At 43.8% G+C, this 25,437-nt stretch overlaps 1 protein-coding gene across 1 annotated transcript in view; it reads right to left on the bottom strand.

Moving 5' to 3' along the window:
* The window catches only part of LOC123755829 (ras-related protein Rac1), an 88,928-nt gene that overhangs the window by 6,159 nt on the left and 57,332 nt on the right, over window positions 1-25,437 (bottom strand). The window contains exons 2-4 of the mRNA XM_045738686.2: window positions 12,596-12,667; window positions 3,995-4,175; window positions 3,001-3,135 (exon numbers count right to left, since the gene is read on the bottom strand). Of these exons, the coding sequence (XP_045594642.1) occupies window positions 3,001-3,135; window positions 3,995-4,175; window positions 12,596-12,667 (388 nt within the window). The remainder of the gene's footprint in view (window positions 1-3,000; window positions 3,136-3,994; window positions 4,176-12,595; window positions 12,668-25,437) is intronic.

Consider the following 25,437-nt stretch of genomic DNA (forward strand, 5'->3'; position numbering starts at 1 on the left):
GTATAAGTGAAATACTAAGGATACAGTATGACATTACTCCAACCTTGACTCTCGTCTTTTATATCAACCTAACTCGACTAGACTTTTGAACAAGCCAGATAAAGCATGCTCATGCACTCTGCCCTCGGCCCAGATTCCTGAAATTCTACATTCATAAAAAATAAATGATCACATGCCCTAAACATCATATGGAGATGAAGCCTGGATACTGGGGTCATCCTCATCACAAACGGTGGAAATCGCGCCACTCCACAAAATGGGTGGTAAAGCATATACCACAAATTATGGACCAATAGATCATACAACAAAAATCTTTTGTAAGAGTGCCAAGTAGCAAGGTCAAAAAATGCATATAGTCATATCTATATAACCCTGGACAACATTTAAGTTTTATGCTTATTTTTGTATTGTATGCAAAAACAGGGACAAAGTTGACTATTTTTTTATTTATACAGCATCTGATATTAATGACAAAAGCAGCTACAAGGATTTTTTCTACAGTCCTTGTAAGGAAAATCTTATAGGTTTTTCCTACAGTTTCTGACTTTTTAAATACCAATAGGGGTCTTCCACTGTGCTTAGACCATTTTCTTTAACTCTGCTTTTTGTGACAAATTGAAAATCACTCACCCTACATTATCTAGCTTTCCTATTGATCTCATTTCATGGGCTATCATGGTGACTTGCATACTTTCACAAAGTTGCCGTACACAACATCTGCATTTTGTTTTTCCTTCTAATGCTTTTGTGATTCTGTCACAGTGGTTGAGTAATTGTGAAAGATCTAGATGTTTAGATCCAGCCTATGTTAACCTGGCTTTGTGAAACTCACTGTTCTAGATAAACTGGAGATTTGACCTATTAAATCTTTCAAATACTTTGTGACAGTGTGAACAGTCTATAGTTTTTAGAGAATGTCAAAATACCTTAACTGTAAAAAATATAATCAGGCATCTGTCACTACTAGAAAAATGACAAGCTGGATAACAAAAACCTTTAAAACAAGGAATAATTTAACAATGATAATACTACTTAAAACATTAACGGCCCCATTGAACACTGGAGAAGTTGTTGACCTGGAGAATATACAGAGAACTTTTACTGCTAAACCTCCTATAAGTCAAAGATCATTTTCCTCATTTGAGAGAGATGTGATGGGATGCAAAGAGACTGGTCACTGCATTCACCCCCCAGAGTCGTCAACAACATCTGATGTGAGGAGGAAAAATGGCGCTGCCAGCCGATTAGGTCCAACAAACTCCTGGATGACCAACGAAACCAAAAATAATAAAGCCACCCAAGACTTACCACCTTAATGTGATAAGGATCAATGTCCCACAGGCTCTCTCCAAATGATATTAACAGTCTGTGAAGTTGGTTTTTAGCACTTTTTTATGAACGTAGAATTCCAGGAATCTAGGTCTGGTGCAGAGTGCATGGGCATGCTGTTTATGGCTACTTCAAAGTCCAGTGGGGTTAGGGTGAATTCTGATGTATGATTCAATATTGGTATCACATTCATTAAGAATGATTGAATTATCAGTCTTCATTGTGAAAATCAACTGGAGCTCTGATGAGACTCCAACCCGCGACCGAGACTTTTCCCCCTAGCTGACTAATCACTGGACCACCCCGACTTGAAAAAGTGATAACTGGATTTTCACTGAAATCAAAATCTGAAGGCATCTACTGAAGCCAGTTCATGTTTTATATATAACCCTGAAGCACTAGGGTGTAGGCAACATAGTTCATCATCCACCATACTCTCCAACTTCAGATACGGGCTGTATCTGAATATAATACTTCAGATAAAGATACGGTCTGTATTTGAAGTTGGAGCATCATAATTTGATTGGCTTCAGTAGAGGACAGTTTCCAGACTATCAGATTTCAGTGGAAATCCTGTTACAGTGACACCTCAACTTAAGATTGCCCCTACTTACCATATTTTTGAGTTACGATATAAATTTGGTCGGAAAATGCAACTAGACTTACAATCGTGTCGTCACTTAATGATATTCATTGATACGTGTTCAGATCAACCGAGCGCATGGTTCCTGGTAGCACGGGTTGACCTGCCTCAGTTTACCAGAGCCGCCCGCTCAATGACGATCACGCTTGTAAGAAATTCCATTATTTGCAATTTTTTTGTTTTTTGAACATAAAAGTAATTATTATATATCTCGCCATGGGTCCCCAAAAAGTCAGTGGTAAGGTTCAACCTAAGAAAATAGTTGAGTAGAGGCAGTAGAGGATGTCCCTTCCTCATTAAGAAAATGTGTTAAGTATGGGAAGAACTGCAAAGTTTTTTTTGTAAAAACTTACCCAGATAAAGCTGTAGCAGGTCATTACATTGACCTTTTAAATGAAGATGTGATATCTCACTAAAGACAAGTGTTAAAATGTAAGGAAAAACAAGTGTCATTAGACAGATTCTTAATAAGACAAGCAAGCAGTGAGCCACAACCTAGTGGTACATTTCTGGTGGTACTTCTACAAAATGTACGAGAGAGAGTACCCCAGAGAAGTCCTCACTGCCTGATGTTATAATGGAAAGGGGAACTTCTCCTTCCAAACAGTAACACCTCTCCTCCTCCCCCCGCCTCCTCACCATCTTCCATATGCCAACAAGAGTTCTTGATAAAGATACAATAAACATATGTACTGTATTGTAGTTGGAGAAAAAAATTGTATTTAAAGTTAATATTTTTGGGGGTATGGAACGGATTAATTCAATTCCCATTATTTCTTATGAGAAAATTTGTTTCAACTTAGGATGTTTCAGCTTTTCAACGACCTGTCTCTGGGAACGGATTAAAATCGTAAGTCGAGGCCCCCACTGTATACAACTTTTACAAGTCAAGTGGTCCAGTGGTTAGTGTCAGTGACTAGGAGAGTGAGGCGACTCAAACCCACGACAGAGTTCCAGAGCAATTATCAACAGCCCCTTCAGCCTATATTCACTGAACATGCTTTCTTCTGGGGTAAAAAATTACTAACCTGAGGGTACGAAATAGGAGTTAACTTCTTGTCCTTAAGTTTGTCTAAGGTTTCACGGTCATCTCGGAGATCAAGCTTCGTGCCTACCAAGATGATGGGTGTGTTAGGACAGTGGTGACGCACTTCTGGATACCACTGAAAAGTTAAATATGCACATAAGAATTTCGTACACAAATGATCATGCACTATGTATACTTTTTTCAATTTCATAGCATAACCTATTTTGTGTACAGTGGAACCTCAATGTACAATTGCACCTGAATATCAATTTCCCCCCCCCCATGTACGATGAAAATTTTGTCAGAAAATATGCCCTGGTGTACAACGTTAGCCGAGTATGAACCGCTCGTTCATACTTGTTCGAATCAGTATGATCAGTTTACACTTGTATCCTGCCTAGTGATATCCGAACTTGAGTTCTGTAAACAATTTTATCATGTGTGTTTTTGGACACATTGGACATGATCTAGATCAAAATATTTTGATTGAATTATTTTCCAATGGAATAGGAATCCACTGTACACAACGGTACAGTACTGACATTTGGTGTTGCTGTTGGTACAATACAATGCATTTAAAGACATTAGCTTTCTACCTTAGTGGAGCATTCTAATTTACAAATATTCTTTCACTGGTATCTACATCACCCTACATTTGACAAATTATACTATATATTAAGAGATTGTGTGTAGGTACTGTTTCCTTACCGAGAGATACAAAGTACAGGGTGTAAATAAAATAAATTACATTTAAGGATAACCAAATGGCAGGTTCTGCCAACAAATTGAAGGCAACACCAGTCAAGAACAGGCCTTCATTACACATTACTTTAAGTTTCATTGAAGCAAATCATCATCTACAACACACTCATCCTTGTACAGAGGAGAATGTTTGAAACAGTTGACAGTGCACTTATTAAAAACTCGTGGAATACAGTTTTGTATCCGTTATTCAAAATAACTGTACGGAGCGTGTCAAGACAATAAAGCCATACCTTTGCTCTGACATTCTCAAAACTGGCAGGGTTAACCAGGGAGAAGCAGATAAGAAAGACATCAGTTTGTGGATATGACAGAGGACGCAAGCGATCATAGTCCTCTTGGCCTGCTGTATCCCAGAGCCCCAGATTGATTGGCTTGCCATCTACCATAACATTGGCAGAATAGTTGTCAAACCTGGCAGGAAGAATCATAGAAGTGAAGATTCAACTGTGTGGATTATTGGATATAACTAAAGAGCCGTATTAAAAAAAATTGAGATTTCACACAATTCCATTACAAAGACACATGCTTCAAGATTCACAAAAATTATTGCCAAGTAAAATCCCTTATTTCATCCAAGTTTATATAATTCTTGACCAAACCTCTATCAACTATTTAATTCTCAATTGTGTAATGTGAAAAATTCCAACAAGACAATATAGTGTAAATGAAATTGACTTTCACAAGATTTGTTTTTCATAAGGGCCTATTTACTTCAATACCAAGTCAATTCATTTAGCCACACATACAATGCACTATATCCATGATGAATTTCAAAATAGAATACTTGTATCCATTAAACACGTTACCCCCTTTTACCTTCCTCTGCGTTAAACCAGTGTTGAATGTACTGTAATGAAACATCATTTTCTGGGCGAGACCCAGAGGCTCTCCCGGAGCTAGCCCGGCTGATATGAATGTATTAGACCCTGGCATCAGTAAACGTACATGGAGTTCTAGACCTACAGGGGACCACATGACAGAACCTTGCCCCCTTGGAGGCACGAGGAGCAATGGCCTATAGAAATCGTATGGTTGGAAGCATTATATGTTTGCCATCGAACGGGTCAGGTACCCAGAAAGGTAAGCGCTCCAAAACTAACCCCTATTCTGGTTAAAATTGTGCTACTGAAAGCCGAAGTAGTGGACAGAACTCTGCAAATGAAAACGAGCAAGCGAGCATGACGTCACCATGTCGCCATGCTGATGTCTGCGCAATCCCCTTCCCCCTCCCCGGGAGGGGGAAGGGGGAGCCCCCCAAACCCCCACACCAGCTATCCACTGCAGTTCTGAGGCTGAATGTCAAAACCGCAAACAAAAAATTTTGACGGGAGGGGAGGGAGGGAGGGAGGGAGGGAGGGATACCGGGGAGCCTCCGGATCTCACCCAGAAAATGGGGTTTCATTACATTCAGTGCTGGTTTTCTGGGGGAGCCCCTTCGACTCCCCGGAGCTACTTACCCAAAGACAAAACAAGAGGGACTTAACCCAGGAGGCAGGCAGCCCTCACTCCTCAATGTGAAGTCAAGACAACTGGCTGCAACCGCCGACACAATGTGACACAGGCCCGACTAGGCCCAGGAACATTAAGGTAGCGAGCGGCCATGACCATATTCAACCTTCAAAAACCATACCCGAATGTCAGCCTAAGACATGTAACCGAAGACGGCAGCCAGCGCAGCAAACTTGGGATCATCATGGGCATGAGGATAGACCGCAAGACGGCTGGACCGAATAACCCTGCAGACAACCTGGGAGACCTGAACCCTGGAATAAGGAAGAATGAATACTGGGTCAACCCAAAGCACGTCCCCGGTCACCAAGGTCGTGGTGATCATATAATGGAGTCGCAACCGGACAACACATAATGCACCCCCTGGCCTGACCAACTAAGATTTAAACAACCCAAGGATCCCTCCAGAGAGCAAGTCTTATTCTTCACCAGAAAAGAAGGAGACGGCTGCAAATGAACAAACCTACCACCAGGACCAAAAGAGCAGAAACCCCTGTGCTGGAGGAGAGCATGAAGTTTCCCAACCCGATCCCCCAGAGGCCAATGTCAACAAGAAAAGAGCCTTCGCCAAACAATCCTGAACCAAAGGGGCCACTACAAACCGAGGAGAGAGATAGGAGAACAGCAGGTCCAACGACCAAGATGGCCCAGGCAGCACATGAGGCGGCCAGAGGTGAAACATTGCACAAGACAGCTTTCGGAACGGGACAGAAGTAACATCCACCCCGAATGCAAGCTGAAGCGGCTCCGCCAGCGTCGCACGATATGAGGTAACAATATTCAGCATAAGATGACTATCCTGGAACAACCACAAAAGGAAGGAGAAGGCAACCCTATCAGACACTGAAGTAAACCTATGAAGGGATAAGAAATAACTGAAGGACCACCGGGAAACTTCATACTGCCGCCGAGACGAAGCACGCAGGTGGGACACCAACAACAAAGTCACCTGATCACCATACAAGTGGTGATACACCCACATCAGAAAAACCAGACACAAAGACTTTAGGGGAAGATCGAACCAGCCATGTAACGGACTGTCCCAACCTGCTGAAAGAGGCGGAGCTGCAGGAAGACCCTCGGATTCGGACACTGAGCAAACAGTGCCTGAAACCAAAACTGGGCCGGCCACCAAGGACCCAAAAAAACTACTCCTAAGGTAAGTCTCCAAGCGCACTAGACCCTTGAGCCACAGCAGAAACGGGGGGGGGGGGGGGGGAGGTTACAAGTAACCCCACCTCAACCAGTCCTGCCTGAAGGCATCGACCCCGACGGCCCTCGGAGTCGGGGAAGGGCGCCACATATACCGGAATACACCTCGACCACGCCGACGCGAAGAGGTCCACCTCCGGGAGCTCGTACATCCGGCAGAGCCAACTAAACGAGTCTGCGTTGACCATCCATTCCATGGACGGGGGAATGAACCGACAGGCTGTTTGCCAGGACGTTGGACACTCCCCGAACGTGAACGGCCAGAAGAGCCAAACCCTGAGAACTCGGCAGACGAGTCACCCAAGCGACCAGCCCCAAAGAGCCCACCCTGAGACAAGGATACAGAGCAACCTTCAAACTCGCATGAAGTGAGAGGGGACCCAAGGGTCACACCTATTGGACCAAAGAGCCCTGCAGGGTTTCCCAGGGCCCTCAGTCGCATTATCTTGCTAAGGGTAGCCCAGGCAGGATACTGCTAACCAGCACCCAAAAACTATCAAGCAAACTGCTAAAGCTGAACCCCCCGGACATGTACACTCACGGGAGTATAGCGGAGGACTATCAAGATACAAAAAGGGTGTGACCAAATCAAGGGGGCAGACCCTCCCCCCCACCAGGCAGGGAAAACAAAATGTAAAATAAAACCCCGCAAAAGGACAACGTGCCTAGGCGGAACAGGGCCAGCCACTGAAGTGAAAACTAGCTGGACAGTACCCTGTGCCCCAACCAGTGATGAAAACTAACCCCTACCCAGAGGCAAACAGAGGTGTATGAAACACCCCAGCTGGCTCCAAAGAGTAGGCAATCACCGAGCAACAAAAGACCCAGCAGAGGTAGATCCCAAGACGACTTGTGGAAGGTGGCCCTAAGCCCCAAGGGCAGTACTTACAGGGAACCTAGGGAAGAAAACTTTAGGTGCATGCAGCCCGAATACTTGTGAAATTACTTCTGGCTTGTGCACCACCTATACCTGGTTGATACCTGGTTGATGGGGTTCTGGGAGTTCTACTCCCAGCCCGGCCCGAGGCCAGGCTCGACTTGTGAGAGTCTGGTCCACCAGGCTGTTGCTTGGAGCGGCCCGCAGGGCCACATACCCACCACAGCCTGGCTGATCCGGAACTTCTCTTAGAAAACCGTCCCGTTTTCTCTTGAAGATGTCCACGGTTGTTCCGGCAATATTTCTTATAGTCGCTGGGAGGACGTTGAACAACCTATCAGACAGAACCCTACCACAAGGCACAGAACTGGAAAACTCAGGAGCTAGAGGCACACTACTTTGCTAGTTTCACATCAGCCACAGAACTGCAGGGTGGATAACTGCCACAGGGGTCTGGGGCTCCCCCATCCACCTCCCAGAGAGAAGGGGAGGGGGGGTGCAGACAGTGTTGCGGCGACATGGTGACGTCATACTTGTTTGCTCGTTTTCATTTGGAGAGTTCTGTCCACTAGTTCGGCCCTCAGTAGCAATATTTTAACCAAAATAGGGGTTTGTTTTGGGGCACTTACGTTTCTGGGTGCTTGACCCAGTCAATGGCAGACAGGATGTTTCCAACCACACGGGGTTTCTATAGGCCATTGTTCCTCGTGCCTCTCTGAGGGAGACAGGTTCTGGCTCATGGTCCCCCTTTACGCCTAGAATTTCATGTGCATTGACTAATGCTAGGGTCTAATATATTCATATCAGCCCGGCTAACTCCGGGGAGCCGACGGGACTTCCGCAGAAATTAAAGCTTGCGTAAACACGTACATTTATAAACAGACGTCTGAATGCACTGTGACACCCAGATACACACACAGTATACAATTTATCTAAACACTACATGATCCTCCCCACACTTGAGGGTCGAACCATAAAAAAATGCATCACATGACCAACAATGCACAGCAGAAATTTCCTATTGTATATTTACATTGATATGTACATGGACATTGCACACCTATCATAACCACTAAAATGTCAAAGCATTCTTCATCTACAGTATTGCTATCCTCAGATGGTCTTGGTTCAGTGCGGCCACCATCATCAGCAACAAAGAAATAATGTCCGACTAGTCAACCTCTTCAAAAGGGAACTTAACATTGTCACACAGTTCCCCAGCATAGCAGAGGAAACCGTCTCTTCCATCTTACCTTCGTTATTCACCAACCTACATACCTCGTACTACGACTGGTATGGAGTTCAACCTAGTCACAGACGGACACCACCATCAGTACACCTTCCAATCCACCCCAGGGGTCCCAGGCAAGTTTTCGACCTCCAGACTTGCTGGTTCCTCATTACGTCCATAAACTACCAGTTATGCCTCCGGTTCCTTGTTACATCTATAAACTACCAGTTACGCCGCCAGTTCCTAGTTCCAAGCCTCGGTGACAAAGGATGTGATGTCACCGTCAAGGGTATAAATACCTGTGACCTCTGTCAATTCATCAGTCTCAAGTGCTCAGGGAATTAACATTATGACCTCAATGCGATACTTTCCTCCAGCTGCTTCATGTACAGGTTGTAGGGGTTTATGTAAATACTTTGTGTTAACATAAGTGTTTATGTATTTGTGTTATTATTGTTTGTGTTAGGCAAGTTTGTCAAATCAGGGATGGTGTGAATTTCGCACGTTATTTGTTCATTTTGATATTAAAGTAAATTGTCATAATTTTTTGTCCGAGTTTTCTTCACTCTTGTGCAATTTTTACACTGCAAAGGCCAATGCATATTTTGTTTTTTTAATTTAATGAGAAGTGTGTGCCTAATTCCATCTGCCACTCAAGTACACTACAGTATTTTTTTTTGTGTGTGGGGGTGGAGGAATAAGGAGAAAATTAGCGAAAAGTGAATAGATTCTGATAGGCAGACCAGTTTTTCCTTTAAAAATTTAAAACAGATTTACCCATTTTTTTTTTAATATATACAGGGTATATGTAGTGTCTTTCCATAGTGTAATCATATACAGTACAGATCAATGACCTACTATATCTTCAATACATTTAAGAAACCCCTTAATTCTAGCAGCTCATGGAGCACTGAAAAAACATTAATATTTTGTCCAAAGTGCTTTAACTAGATCAGTTGGCACAAAGATAAAATGACTTGTGAAGTCTAAGACAGTACAGTACCAGTACTGGGGCGAGGGTGAAAGTCTAACTTGTACAGTATTTGCAAGTGACATGGCTCAAACAATCAACCCTCCATTATACAGGAATGATGGAGAACGCACTGCAGAATAAAGATAATTTACAGAACACTGCTGAGTATTATACTGTTGGTTACTTTATTTAAATACCTTGGGCCAATTGCCTCACCAATAAATGCTCTTACAAAGTAATTTAATAAAATAGTAATTTTGTAATTTGCTGAATAATTGTTTTCCATACCATAACCTTTAGCAGTTATGTTAAGTGCATAACAATGATATCTACACTAAAAGGGCAACACCGTATAAAATACTGAAGTTTAAATTTGTATTAAATACACAGTACTGTATATAGTGTACAGGTACATAATTTTCTATCCAACACTTATTGCCTTATTATCAATACAAGACATTACAGAACATCAAGAGTAATAACAAATTTATTAGAAGTATAGTGTAGAACAATTTACAGTAATATGTAATAGAAATAATGAAGTATTACCTTAAAAATTTAGATTGTTTCAAAAATTCCAAAGTGACATTTTTAATCATGATACAACTCAAAAATTTGGAAGTGGTTAAAAGCTTCATGTGCCTTGTGAATAAAATAACCAACAAATTAAAAAAAAAAAATTCATCAGGTACTGAATGAGAACCTGCATAAAAATTTAGATGACATTGCCTGCAAGGGTTTCAGTAAATTTGATTTGATGAAGCCTAAGAAACCTCACCACGCAACCCGCTCTCGCACAATATAGTACACACACATGACTTATTGCTTATAGTCAATATTTGGCATATTAATAAGTACATGTGTCGTATATTTCAAGTTATATTGTGTTTAAGGTATAAACTCTTTCTACCGATTTTCAATACACCAGTTATAATAATAGGAATTTCTTTCAGCTTTATTAAACAATAGAGATTTTATACAAAATTTGACAATATCCTCATTTACTTTACAATTTATTTAAATATTTTAGTTTTGTTTTATTATTTTTATAAAACTAATATCAATATAGGTACAGTATAGGTTAAGTACTAATTGTAATTAAGAAGCAATAAGATGCTTATCTTAACATACTAAGAAGGTTAGGTTAGGTTGGTGTTTTCTATTCAGCTTTTCAAGGTAAACTCAAATATTCACAATAAATTAGTATGTCACATATGCACTTATTAATAAACCAAATATTGACTATAAGCAAGTGCGAGAACGGGTTGCAACACCGTTGTGAAGCCAGGCCTCGCAACCCCTCATCCACACCCTGAAACTTTCTAGGGCCCTGAAAGCAAAGTCAGATTCCTATGGCTGTATCAATTTGGGAGGAATCAAACAGGAGTGGCAAAAACTTTCAGACGAAGAAAATTCTGATCAGATAGTTTTAAGCCAGAGAAAGAAGAAATGAAATAATGAATAGAATGCAATAAATTTGGTAAAAACTAATTATATTTTAAACTAATTTTTTGGTAAAAACTAAGTTTTTGATGTTAGAAGATGATGATGGTAGAAGTTATGAAGGCTTATGCCTGTTCATGAATAAAGTGTGTTATGAGGCAATGAATATCTTATGGCATTGCAGTTTGTTTGTGAAATTTAAGTTTGAATGAGTAATGTAAAGTTCTGTGCACGACTTCTGAAGTGTGACAGTAGTTCATTCATATTATCTTTTGAAATGTAAAGAATGCAATCAACAAGTGATTGATTATTTAATACTGTACAATATACAAAATTTATATGATTTGCCTTTTTTTCATTGGGCTGATGCCTCCAAAATCCAATGGAAGTGGCGAAGTAGGATAATGATATGAATGTATGTAAGCAGCCAATGGATAGTTTGCTTTCCGAAATAGAATAACAAACGTGTACTGCACAGACGGTAAAATGTGTAGGATTACTGGGGCCTTCTCAAAGCACTCAAAATTTTAACTCTAGAAAGGAGACAGAGGTATCAATGTGTACTGTACATGAAAGGTAATCTAGGCCATATATCAAATAAGCACTATAAAATTACTTTCTGGAGCAAAGGATATAGTAGGAAATGCAGAATAGGCAGTGAGGAGTAGAAGTTCCATGAGAACAATTTATGAAAACTGTATAATCAGAGGCTCCAAGTTCTTCAACCAACTGTACATTCGCAAATTAAGAAATCATGCAGGGACAAAATGAAATGTTTTCAAGAAGCAATTGCATGAATCCCTGCAGGAAGTTAGTCTAGATCAGCAGAGTTGTGATTGATGTGTGGGCCTGCAAACTGCTCCAAGCAGCTCAACTGTTTAACTTATCAGCAGACAAGCCTAGACCCAGACTGGGCTTAGGGAGTAGAAAAACTTTATAACTAGACATGGATATACTATGTAGCTTACACACAAAACATTACCTTCAATAGTCTATTCCTTAACAAGCAATGTCATCACTATATTTAACCTCCAATAAATACTATACAACCACTAATTGTGTTCCTGTATATTACCCATACACCAAGTAGACACACACACTCAAGTTTATCAAGCAGTTGATATTAAAGTGGCTCTTTACTACTACTACAGCTACAAAAATAACTATACTTTAAGCATAATTGTACTGAACATTTTAAATAAAAGCAGGTAACAACAAGAGTGAAATCTACACTGAAGACACATGCCACTTACAAACTTCAATGACAATACCAGCAGAAATACCTGTGAATACTATAAAAGCAACTACATATTAAAGAATTACAAATAATTATTTAATCAATATTTGCATTATAATTTTTTTTTTTTAACTTTCTAAAGATTCTGATGCTGCCACTGAAGGCATGTTGCATTTTCTTCCAGTAGCACACAATGTTTTTGTACTAGTGCACTGGAATTTATTACTCAACTCTTTTGGCCTATACACCTTCAACCTATGCAATTAAACACTGGGTGATACAAGATAAACACACCTTTTTATACCTCCAATACTAATATAAAACTGGACCACACCCGGTGGATACTCACACTGTCGGGATGTATTCTCCAGGGAAGGCATTGGTTGTGTAACTGATGAGCAGACACGTCTTACCCACGGCTCTGCAAAGACAGGGTTAATGAGAAACTAAAAAAGGTCTCCAAAAAATAAAAATGATTGAAAAATTATGAAAATGAACAATTGCCAAATTCATTACAAGATTAGCATGTATGCCTTTGATTGACATTATATTTGGTTCAGGGTCAAAGAACTTATGGTTAACTACTTGAATTTTGAAGGAAACAAAGTTAAAAGAAAATGGTGTAATCTTGTGTTGAGATAAGCAATTTATTTAGCATATACTAATTCAATTATTGGTACACAAGCCCAATAATAAACTTAGGTTATAAATATGTATATACAGTATACTGTACATATATATACACACACATACATAAACTTTTATATTATATTTAAAAAGTTGTATATTTATATACAGTATTTTAAAATATTTAAAAAGTCGTGTGTGGTGTGTTAAGCTAAGATGTGTATAAAAAGATTGTGGGTAATATTCAAGTACTGTATAAATATATGTTTTTGGATGGAGAAATACTAAAGAAAGTGTTCACAACTTTTGTTAGACCAAAGCTGGAATATGCAGCGGTTGTATGGTGCCCATATCTTAAGAAGTACATCAACAAACTGGAAAAGGTGCAAAGACATGCCACTAAGTAGCTCCCAGAACTGAAGGACAAGAGCTACGAGGAGAAGTTAGAGCCATTAAATATGCAAAAACTAGAAGATAGAAGGTAATGTGGCGATATGATCATTATATACAAAATAATAACAGGAATTGATAAAATTGATAGGGAAGAATTCCCGAGACCCAGAACTTCAAGAACAAGAGGTCACAAATTTAAACTAATAAAACAAAGCTGCAAGAGAAATATAAGAAAATTCACTTTTGTAAACAGAATGGCAGACAGTTGGGACAAGTTAGGTGAGAAATTGGTGGAGGCCAATGTGAATAGCACGCTGAACACGTAATCCTGTGGCCTGGGTTCGATTCCCGGCGCTAGCGAGAAAAAAAATGGGCAGTTTCTTTCACCCAGATTCCCCTGTTACCTAGCAGTAAATAGGTACCTTTGAGTTAGACAGCAGTTACAGGCCGCTTCCTGCATGGGGACGGGGGGGAATTAGTGGTTAGTAACAGTTGATTGACAGTTTAGAGGCAGGCCAAAAGAGCAGAGCTCAACCCCATAAGCACAACTAAGTGAATACAGTACAGTATAAATGAATATGAATAAGCTTGGGGTGGATATAAATAGGTGCTGCCTCATACTGGCCAAAGTAAGACTTTTGTTGTTTCCTTTATTTTAATGTTAAGTTCAGTCTCATTGTTAATGTACTTTCAGTCAAGAAGTCCATTCTACGTTTTTCAGTAGATTTTGTCACCAATAATTCTTGCCCCAGTACAACTAACATAATACTAGCACACCCCCCCCCCCTTTGCTTTTCATTTAAGTAGTGTAAATGTAAACATGTACAAAACATCAAGACAAACTTTATTTATCCTCTTGACTAATACTGTTCATTTTGCAAGGGTGATATACTGCTTATCCCAGATAAGCCTCAGTAATAAGGGCAAGGTAGTCTTGTGGCTACCTTGTGTAGCCGTCCGTGGATCAACGACCCCATGGCCCAGTCTCCGACCAAGCCTCCCAGTTGGTTGTCTGGTCAAGCAGGCTGCTTCTTGTGTGAAGCATAAAACGTTCTAAATCTGTGTTCAGATTTGGAACCAGTCCCTCTAATATCTTCCAAGTGTAGATTATGTATATCTCGCCTGCACTCTTAGAGAATACAGATTTAGAACTTTTAGTCGGTCCATATAATTAAGATGATTTATAGAGTGGATTCAAGCCGTAAACTATCTTTGCCGTATCTTAATAAATTTTTATGCCAAATCTGCAGTCAACAGAGTCCCTTATCTAGGTTGATTGTTGAGAAAACCCAGCGACAAATGAATGTTACCAATCACTGCCTATTGGAAAACACACTTCAGGGCAAAGTCTAGCATAAAACGGAACAAGATTTATGTTTAAAATTGACCTTAGCTCTTCCAACAATAAGCACTATCACAATCTGCCTCATATGCCAGTTGATTGACAGTTGAGAGGCGGGACCAGAGCCGAAGTTCAACCTCCACAAGCCCAACTAGGCGGGTATATTCAATAAACCCTTCCTCATTCGGAAAAGAATCGGAAACAGAAACTGTCCCAACTTTTAAAACCATCTAATTCCTGCTACTCCCCCTCTGAAAATGCTACATTCATCACTCCCCCAAACTACCAGTTATGACAACTCACCCCGACCCCGTCTCCCCAAACAGATGTTACACACGCATCTCTTCCATAAAGACTTGATATTCTGCCTCCTCCACCCCCGACCCCCCGGGCAAAGTGCCGCTGGACATGTGTGACCTATCGAGATACAGAGGGCACACAACCTCCACTCCCGCCTGGAGTTTACCTGGAAATGCCTTCAGGGAAGACCTGTCTGCTATTATCTCCCCCTAGGCCACTCTCGCCCCGCTCCTCCGTCGCCCAGGGTCTCCTCTCTTTGTATCTACTATATTAAATTTTAAAAACTTTAGTTATCATCAGGTAGACCAGCTACCTATGAGTTGAACAGAGAAAGTACACTCCGTATATCCATTGGTATACCAATTACATTATTATTTGCTAGCAACATTATGTGTACAATTATTTTGTTCGAAGTCAAACACACACATTTTACCGACATCAATGAAAAATTCATACCAATTAGGTATTTTTCCCCTCTCGCCTGCAGGCCTGTCAGCGCTTCAGAACATTAAAATACGTCCCTATGTAAATTCCTCTATCTAATTTGTCCCCTACTTTCAAACTCAACTACACTAACGACGTTAGCAAATTTCAATATACAGCAACACTGATCAAAACCGAAGCCGAAAATCCCATCATTATAGCTTGAATTGGAAGGTATACACTACTACCTCATATCATCGCACATCGTAATGAATGGCACGAGGCTTTATACTCGCTCCACATCGCCTCTAAGCTGAAATATACACTGCCTTCAAATAGTTAAATCTTAAGAAACTACTGTACATTGATTATTCTGGAATCTATTGTGCGTTCAACTATTATTAACGATACAAATATTAACGAGAGGAGACGCATGAAGGGGATTGGGGAGGTCTACAGGCCCCACCCCTCCTTCACTAAACAAGTGGGGGGGGGGGGTCTCAACAGGAACCAACTGTTAATTATCTCAGATGATGTCTAAGCCAGTAAAACTAAATTATTCGTATTCTTACAGTCGAGATGATATTGATATTTTGCTTCAGCCGCCACAAGACGAAACATACATTGGAACATTAACAGTAAACAGAGAAAAGGAAAGAAGAGGCGACAAGGAAGAAAAGAGTGGGGGAAGGAAGTAAATATATAACAGAAACCACATGTTTGCTACTCTAATGCTTGTTGGGAGAGTATTGAACAGCTGTGGACCTCGCGTGTTCAGATAGTGCTCTTGCGCCTATGGCACTTCTATTCCTCACTGGTTCTATTCTGCATTTCCTTCCATATCTTTCGCGCCTGTATATTATTCTACTGTGCAAGCTTGGGACCAGGCCTTTCAGTACCTTCCATGCAAATATTATTTGATACATCTCTCGTCTCTTTTTCCAGAGTACACGTTGAGAGCTTTGAGACGGTCCCAATAATTTACGCGCTTTATTGTGTGTATGCGTGTCGCATATGTTCTCGTCTTCCCTCTTTTTGTCTAAAATCTCTCCTGCTCTGAAAAGGGAAGTACAGAGTAGTACTCAAGGTGGGACAGCACCAGTAATTTAAATAGTATTAACATTGCTACGGGACCCTTTAATTTGAACGCTCTCATAATCCATCCTATCATTTTCCCTTGAAAAGCAAAGGTGCTTAATACCTGCTTGATGCAATAGGGGCACCGAGAGATCTATGACTATCAAAGGCCCTAAATTTTTCAACGCACTCCCTCTACACACAAGGGGCATGGTCGACCTCCCACGGTGTTCAAGAGGGAACTCGATAAATACTACCAAAGGATACCTACTCAACAAGGCTGTGATTCATATATCAGGCTGTGAGCAACTGCATCTAACATCTTGGATGACCAGACAGAGAAGCCTGGTTAGCGACTAGGCTGTGGGGGGGGGGGGGGGGGGGGTGTTAATCTCCAGAACCAACAACAGGAGGTAGACATGTAGCTGGCTCAACCAAATTGGTATGAAAAATGTGATTATCTAGCAAACCTTGCCATAACTAAGTTCTGTATCCTTATTGAGGGAACTATTTTAATCACCTTCGTTATTTTGTTGACGTAATAAGTCATTTTCACTACCAACCCAGAGTTCTTGTAGGAAAGCACTGCCTCGAGTATGGCACATATGCTACCATGGCTGAATAAACTTCACACTAACGTAAGAAACTGCAGTTATGAAACTCGAAATAAACTTTCAATCAACTACGCGGCTTTTATTTCAAGTATGGTGCCAGAGACAAGCCTCGGGACACTGATCCCCTGAACCAACTCTTACACCTACCTTAAAGGTACCATATTTCTTTGTGTGGGATTTCATCAATAAACTGCTTAAATTACAGACAAAATAGAGCATGTATTGTTATTAAACAAAATACTTTATTCATATATCCAGGTTTTTGAGATTTTTTTTTAGGATCAAGTGACAACGACGCAGACAGAGCTACAGGGGTAGAGAAAACTTCCTGGGACTACCAGCAGCCAGACAAGCTCTGGGGTAAAAGATATATACACACGAGGTAATGCACGAGCTTACAAGCGAGGGAACAGAGGTTTAGATAGGATGCAAGAGTGAGCTCTACCCACTGGCGGTGGGAGCATACGATCACTAGCTCCAGCCTGGGAGTGAGAGGAAGCTTATCACCGGATACGTGATAAGGAAGCCTCTCCTAAAACACACTTGTTTATACATGAACTAGGGGGCGCTTTGAAACCGTGAGGGACATGTTCCTTTTCCCTTGGGTGCTGTGTTGTTTCAAAACATAAATGTAACTGCCACAAGTAAAAAAGCTAGATAACCTTTCAAACAAGACGCAAAACCAATAATGATACTTTTTCAAGACTAGTACTCCAAAGGATGTAATACTGTTGCAACATTCACGGCTGAACAAGTTGCTGACTTGGCCTATGATGATTCAACAAGCATTTCACAAGTACTTAGGAACCTGTACATCATTTTTCAATCTTTGGCAGCTTTGTTTATATATTAAATACTTTACGGGCATCGAAACTTCCCAATCAGGAGGCTGTTTTGTTATAAACAGCCTCCTAGTGCTTCGGAGCTCAAGCTATTTAATAAATGTAAACAAAGCCGTCAAAGATTTGAAAATATTTACAGGTTTGTAAGTCCTTCCATAACTGCTTTATGAATCCAGCCCCTGGAGAACACGCAGCTAACATTTACTTGGCGAATAAAAGGTGTCCATGGTAGCAAATATGAATGACAAATCTGCAGTTTTTTTCGGAAATATATATATACCTGTAACTATATCTTATTTATTTGACGTAAATTCTTCAGACATCCTGTTGTTGGGGAGAGCACAAATTGCACTAATGCTAACTGCTGCCGTCACCACCACCACCACCACCCGTCACGAGGCACCACCACCCGTCACCGTCACGAGGCACCACCACCACCCGTCACGAGGCACCACCACCACCCGTCACGAGGCACCACCACCACCCGTCACGAGGCACCACCACCACCCGTCACGAGGCACCACCACCACCCGTCACGAGGCACCACCACCACCCGTCACGAGGCACCACCACCACCCGTCACGAGGCACCACCACCACCCGTCACGAGGCACCACCACCACCCGTCACCGTCACGAGGCACCACCACCACCCGTCACCGTCACGAGGCACCACCACCACCCGTCACCGTCACGAGGCACCACCACCACCCGTCACCGTCACGAGGCACCACCACCCGTCACCGTCACGAGGCACCACCACCACCCGTCACCGTCACGAGGCACCACCACCACCCGTCACCGTCACGAGGCACCACCACCACCCGTCACCGTCACGAGGCACCACCACCACCCGTCACCGTCACGAGGCACCACCACCACCCGTCACGAGGCACCACCACCACCCGTCACGAGGCACCACCACCACCCGTCACCGTCACGAGGCACCACCACCCGTCACGAGGCACCACCACCACCCGTCACCGTCACGAGGCACCACCACCCGTCACCGTCACGAGGCACCACCACCCGTCACCGTCACGAGGCACCACCACCACCCGTCACGAGGCACCACCACCACCCGTCACGAGGCACCGTCACGAGGCACCACCACCCGTCACCGTCACGAGGCACCACCACCCGTCACCGTCACGAGGCACCACCACCCGTCACCAGGCACCACCACCCGTCACCGTCACGAGGCACCACCACCCGTCACCGTCACGAGGCACCACCACCCGTCACCGTCACGAGGCACCACCACCCGTCACCGTCACGAGGCACCACCACCACCCGTCACGAGGCACCACCACCACATCACCGTCACGAGGCACCACCACCCGTCACGAGGCACCACCACCACCCGTCACGAGGCACCACCACCACCCGTCACCGTCACGAGGCACCACCACCACCCGTCACCGTCACGAGGCACCACCACCACCCGTCACGAGGCACCACCACCACCCGTCACGAGGCACCACCACCACCCGTCACGAGGCACCACCACCACCCGTCACGAGGCACCACCACCACCCGTCACGAGGCACCACCACCACCCGTCACGAGGCACCTCCACCACCCGTCACGAGGCACCACCACCACCCGTCACGAGGCACCACCACCACCCGTCACGAGGCACCACCACCACCCGTCACGAGGCACCACCACCACCCGTCACGAGGCACCACCACCACCCGTCACCGTCACGAGGCACCACCACCCGTCACGAGGCACCACCACCCGTCACCGTCACGAGGCACCACCACCCGTCACCGTCACGAGGCACCACCACCCGTCACCGTCACGAGGCACCACCACCACCCGTCACGAGGCACCACCACCACCCGTCACCGTCACGAGGCACCACCACCCGTCACCGTCACGAGGCACCACCACCACCCGTCACCGTCACGAGGCACCACCACCACCCGTCACGAGGCACCACCACCCGTCATACTACCTATCGATAATTCCGAGGATCAACGTGCCCGCAGCCCGGTCTCTGACCAGGACTCCTGGTTGTTGCTGGTCTGGGTCAACACTACCCGACACTACCATATCAGTCATTGCCAATTACAAAACAATGCCTGTACCTATCTACCTGTGCTGCTCCCCACTCGCCTCCGTTCCCCCTTTTCCATCCTGTTCCACTTCTTTCCCTTAAGGTTCTGTCCTGCCATTAACCAACTAGTCCCTTGCCGCCCGTTCACCGGCCTCCACATCTTAAAATGATTCCAGGATGTCTTTACAAATAAACCGGCATCGAGGCCAGGTAGGGAGATCAAAGGCCACAGTTAACACTGGATGACATGGTAGTCACTGTAGTCACTGTAAACGTGGTATAAAACACACACCCGGAGGAAATAACACAATCAATAGGACCAGACTGAAAGGAAGGAAAACTCCAGAGGGACTGTCATCCGCTACCTTACGTTTTGAATAAAATACTCGAGACTGGGGAAACTCCCTGAATTTTGGGAAAATGTAAACAGTCACATTATTAAAAGAGGAGGAAAGCGGGGGGAGGGGGGGGGCGACAGACAGATAGGACACACTAAATTACAGACAAGTGTCATTGACAAGTATTTCGTGTCAAGTGCTGGAAACCACCACCACCCCTGCTGCTGCTGCTGCCTTCCCCCCTAAACCATCCCCCAGCCAATGCCATCATGACAACAAGCAACTTTACATTTTATTATAAAATCAATAAATACCTCTGGCTTCACACAGGTGTGGCTCACCTCGACACAAGGCCAGAGAAAGGGGGGGTAGAGAAGGGAGGGACGAGGAAGGACAACATTTAACTGAACTTTACAGTATAATTTCCGTGCTGAGAAGAATTTTTTTTTAACAAACAAAATAAACGAGACCCCCCCCCCCAAAAAAAAAAAAAAATTAAGTCAGCTGCAGATATGACAACCTTCAACATCATTCATCTAACTGGTCACGTTTTCTACGTCTAGTCATCGTTATATTTATTCGTGAATACTAATCGTAGCCAAGAGAGAACAGGCGCCGGTAGGGAGGCAAGCGAGCAACCACAGCCCACCTGTCTATATAACCTTGACAATAACAAAAAACTTGAGAGTTTTCAGAGGTCTGAAAACCCCTTCATCGAAGAGAGTTTTCAGAGGTCTGAAAACCCCTTCATCTAGGAAACTAGGAAAACTAGGAAAACACAACTGAACTAGGAACTAGTTCTAGGAAACTAGAACTAGGAAAACACAACTGGAAATACATTAGTCATGGGGACACTAGGAAAACTTTCAGTCCAAGAGTCGTAAATATGAGGAATGAACTATATGAACATGCACCTAGGTATAGACATCAACACGGAACCAGTCTCCTGCGGTGCAGATAAACCGGATATCACCAGCAGGATATGCAAGACTATGAATGAAATGTCTGCCTTTGGAACTAACAAGGAGTCATTCAGGACGTTGTACACCAGTCCAATTACTGAGTGCTAGCTCAGCCCTTGCCTAGTCACATCAAGGGTTTTACCACCAGCCCGGAGAAGATGCGCTTATTCAACATAAGAGGAATATACACCGAGATAGGTGAGGAGGGAGGGGTTAGGGCATAGGTATAAATTATACCTATGCCTAAATATACCTAAATTTGGTATAAATTATACCTATGCCTAAATATACCTAAATTAGGTATAAATTATACCTATGCCCTAATACATCATACACTATACGCATAACTATATACTCACAAGCCAAAGGGACACTATGGATACTTTTAGCATTAGGGTAGTGAAATGTATCGAGCAACATTGAGTGGTGGAGGATGACAATATAGTTGTGACAAAAGAGGGTCAAGGTCGCCACGAGGCGCAGTTACTGGCCTGCTGCCTGACCAGTAAGTCCTTACGTCACAGTGGTAAGCGCTCGCTCCTACACTCGCAGATATGTTTAGGTAAGTGCCATGCTAATGATACCCAGAGCCGCTCTAAATATAGTCCATGTGCTCCCCCGTGGTGCCGCGGGGAGGAAAGGGTAGAAGGGGCAGCAGGGTTTCGAGGAAGGGAAGAGAGGGGGTAGGGGAGGGGAAGAGGAGGATGTATACATCAACTTAGTAGACACCATAATTAGCTTGAAAATTCATTCGGTTGACAACGCTGAAAAAACTACATATCAACATTGAGAAAAATCTTTGAAATTGAATGGGGGAAGGAAGGAGTGTCCTCGGTAACCCCCCCCCCCCCCTCCCAAGATGCGTGCCTAAACCCACGGACCAAGATAATGTGGCTCGATCCCCGTCCTCCTCCAAGTACTCCCTCAGATGATATCATCTTACTGTGGTTTCCTTGTGTATATCAACATCCTTCCTGTGGGTAGCGGGAATACTCGTTCCAATTAATTCGGTTTGGGAGAAAGTAATCGGCATTTTTCTAGAATGGAAATATGCTAAAAGATCTAGAAAGTGACACCTGACAACTAACGTTTAGCATCAGTCGAGAAAATGAAAAGGAGTCCATGGAAATAGGCCTAGCACGAGGCAATAGGCGCTCTGCAGCTTAATTATGCTGTCCCCATGATCACACTAAATTACTGGGGGTCGTGTGAGGGCACTCAATACTCACCATTATGGACACTAAATAAACCATAAATGGAAAACAGTTTAAAGATCAGGCTCCTATCTTGAGGTTATCTTGAGATGATTTCGGGGCTTTTTAATGTCCCCGCGGCCCGGTCCTCGACCAGGCCTCCACCCCCAGGAAGCAGCCCGTGACAGCTGACTAACACCCAGGTACCTATTTTACTGCTAGGTAACAGGGGCATAGGGTGAAAGAAACTCTGCCCATTGTTTCTCGCCGGCGCCTGGGATCGAACCCAGGACAACGGGATCACAAGTCCAGCGTGCTGTCCGCTCGGCCGACCGGCTCCTAACCCGAATAATAAAACTTCCTGGCGAGGGCTCTGGAGAACAAGTGCAGACTCAACCATGTCAATAGAACCATAGTAGCAGTAGCAGCAGCACAGGGACAAACCCCAAGACGGTGGTCGAGGCAAGCAATCGAACACAGGCCCACTATCATCATCCTCCACCACTAAAATGATCCAATTGTCTGCCTACGTTTCAAACTCGTAAGTGAATTTGCTTTCAAGAGGGTAGGAGACTGTTCCACAAACCCGTGGCCACGTTTCAAAACAAACCTTTCCTGAACCTAAACTTTCAAGTGGAATTTATTGTTTTCGCTCTTAAAAGACGATATTTTCAAATCACTATAAATATTAAACTTTAAAAACCTACAACCATTTGTACAAATCAATCTTGTCGCAACTTTCTCTACTGATTTCGAATGAATGTATAAACAAGCCTACTCCGCCAGTTTGGTTTCTAATATCCACCATTAAATTGTAAATATTTTTCTCACGAAAGACTTAACGTTGACGTTGAACTGTACGCTGGCAGCCCACAGTTCAACGCAGGCACCACTACTTGGCACAGTGCCACTTGGAACGTTTTGTTCAGAGTAGCTGAATCTAAAACAACTAAAACAATGGGTAATTAGTAGAGAGCCGAGGTGCTAGTGTCCCTTGCGGCACAGGTCGGCCTACACCCAAGTGTACTCCGCTTGTGCGTGTGTACACACACTGTGTACTTTACTCCTAAACCATGTTCACCACTAAAGTATATTAGCCGATTGGTCAGTAAATAATTAAAGAGACTACAGAAGAAATATTAACCCATGCGAGGCAGTTCCTATTGACACTGACTACCAAGCAGGCAAGCAGGATGTTAAGACACCTTGCTTGTGTGTCTAACCGAAGCTTGAAACGCTCCAATAATGACCACCCACCCCCCATGCCTATTAACCGACAATGTGGTTCAGCAACCCTATTTCCAAACATTCTAAACTTATCCAATTTCCATGTATTGCTCCGTGTTATATTTTGTAATATATGTACCACCCTATCAATATATTTCCCGCATTATAGTCTTTCATCCACTTTCATACCTCAATCATGTTTGACCTTAAGCCTAGTACCACACCAGTACTTGGGGGGGGTGCTGACTGACACCCCCTTCCCCCCCTGACACCCGGGTGGTGGTATCTGCGTTGATACCTACACGTTCCCAGACACCCGGGGTGGTGGTATCTGCGTTGATACCTACACGTTCCCAGACACTTGTGGTGTGTGTGTCAGTATCGGTGCAGCGCCACTGGTCGATGATGGAGATTGCCTGGTCGCGCCCACCAACAACGGTACTTCCACAAAACAAATCGGTACACAGCAACAACAACAACAAACATGTACACAACATGTTTACACTACACACAAAAGCAGCCTCGGGCGAGTTCATCAGCACGCTTCTCATAATTAGAACCAAACAACATTAATATGGCCTACAGAAAGCCTTTCATAAAATATACATAATCCAGAACAAGGCGGCAGCTGGAGAGGGTACAAACAGGAGAACAAAGACCTCGTATTAGTGTGCAGACATCTGTACAGAGCCTCGCTGCACGCACGCACGCACGCGCACACGCGCACGCGCGCACGCACACACACACACACACACACACACACACACACACACACACACACACACACACACACAGCCTGGGGAAGCTGGATACACAGGACCTCACCATATATTATTCCTCCCTAAAAATGCCACGTCTACTTTGAGTTGACAACAATACTTGAACCTTCTGCGTGGATACCGAAAGTGACGTTAAGAGGGAAAATATAGGAAATTAAAAAAAGATAAGAGGCAGGAATACGCACACGTGCAAGTCAATGAAGCAGCGGGTGGTGGGGGTAGGCAAGCAAATATATTTCACAAGGTGGCGGCCGTGGCCAGGGACCAATGTGTTATTTGTGTGCTTGAGGCGGCCTCCTGCGCCTCCGGTCGCTCTCACACGCGCACGGCTTTAAGGCTAGATATGGTAACCCACACTCGGGAGCCACTGCACTAAAATGATACGTGTATATCTAAAAGGCGGGAGCCGGGAGCTGCAGCTTAATCTTTGTAAACATCTATGAAAGGACAAGTACGCACGTGATTCCAATCTCTAGTAGGGTGGGACCCTATCTTGAGGTTATCTTGAGATGATTTCGGGGCTTTAGTGTCCCCGCGGCCCGGTCCTCGACCAGGCCTCCACCCCCAGGAAGCAGCCCGTGACAGCTGATTAACACCCAGGTACCTATTTTACTGCTAGGTAACAGGGGCATAGGGTAAAAAACTCCGCCCATTGTTTCTCACCTGCGCCCGGGATCGAACCCGGGACCACAGGATCACAAGTCCAGCGTGCTGTCCGCTCGGCCGACCGCCCCCCCCCTCCCCCTAAAACCTAAATTTTGCCCCCCATAGGCGCACACAGGTAAGCACACACAAACGACTTGGATTTTACCCGAGTAAATGAAAAAGTAATGAAACTAGGTGTAGGGAGACCTGTCAAGGTATGAAATAGGCGATACAGTGCTATAAGAATCAAGAGAAGACCTAGAGGTTGACATCCAACATACCCTCCTGTTTCATAGTATGTTTTGTAACGATGCGGTCGATCGTACCACTCAATGTGAAGTAATGGAGCCCCAGTAAGCCACGTTT

Source organism: Procambarus clarkii, chromosome 43 (assembly GCF_040958095.1).
Source record: "Procambarus clarkii isolate CNS0578487 chromosome 43, FALCON_Pclarkii_2.0, whole genome shotgun sequence".
Lineage (NCBI taxonomy): Eukaryota > Metazoa > Arthropoda > Malacostraca > Decapoda > Cambaridae > Procambarus > Procambarus clarkii.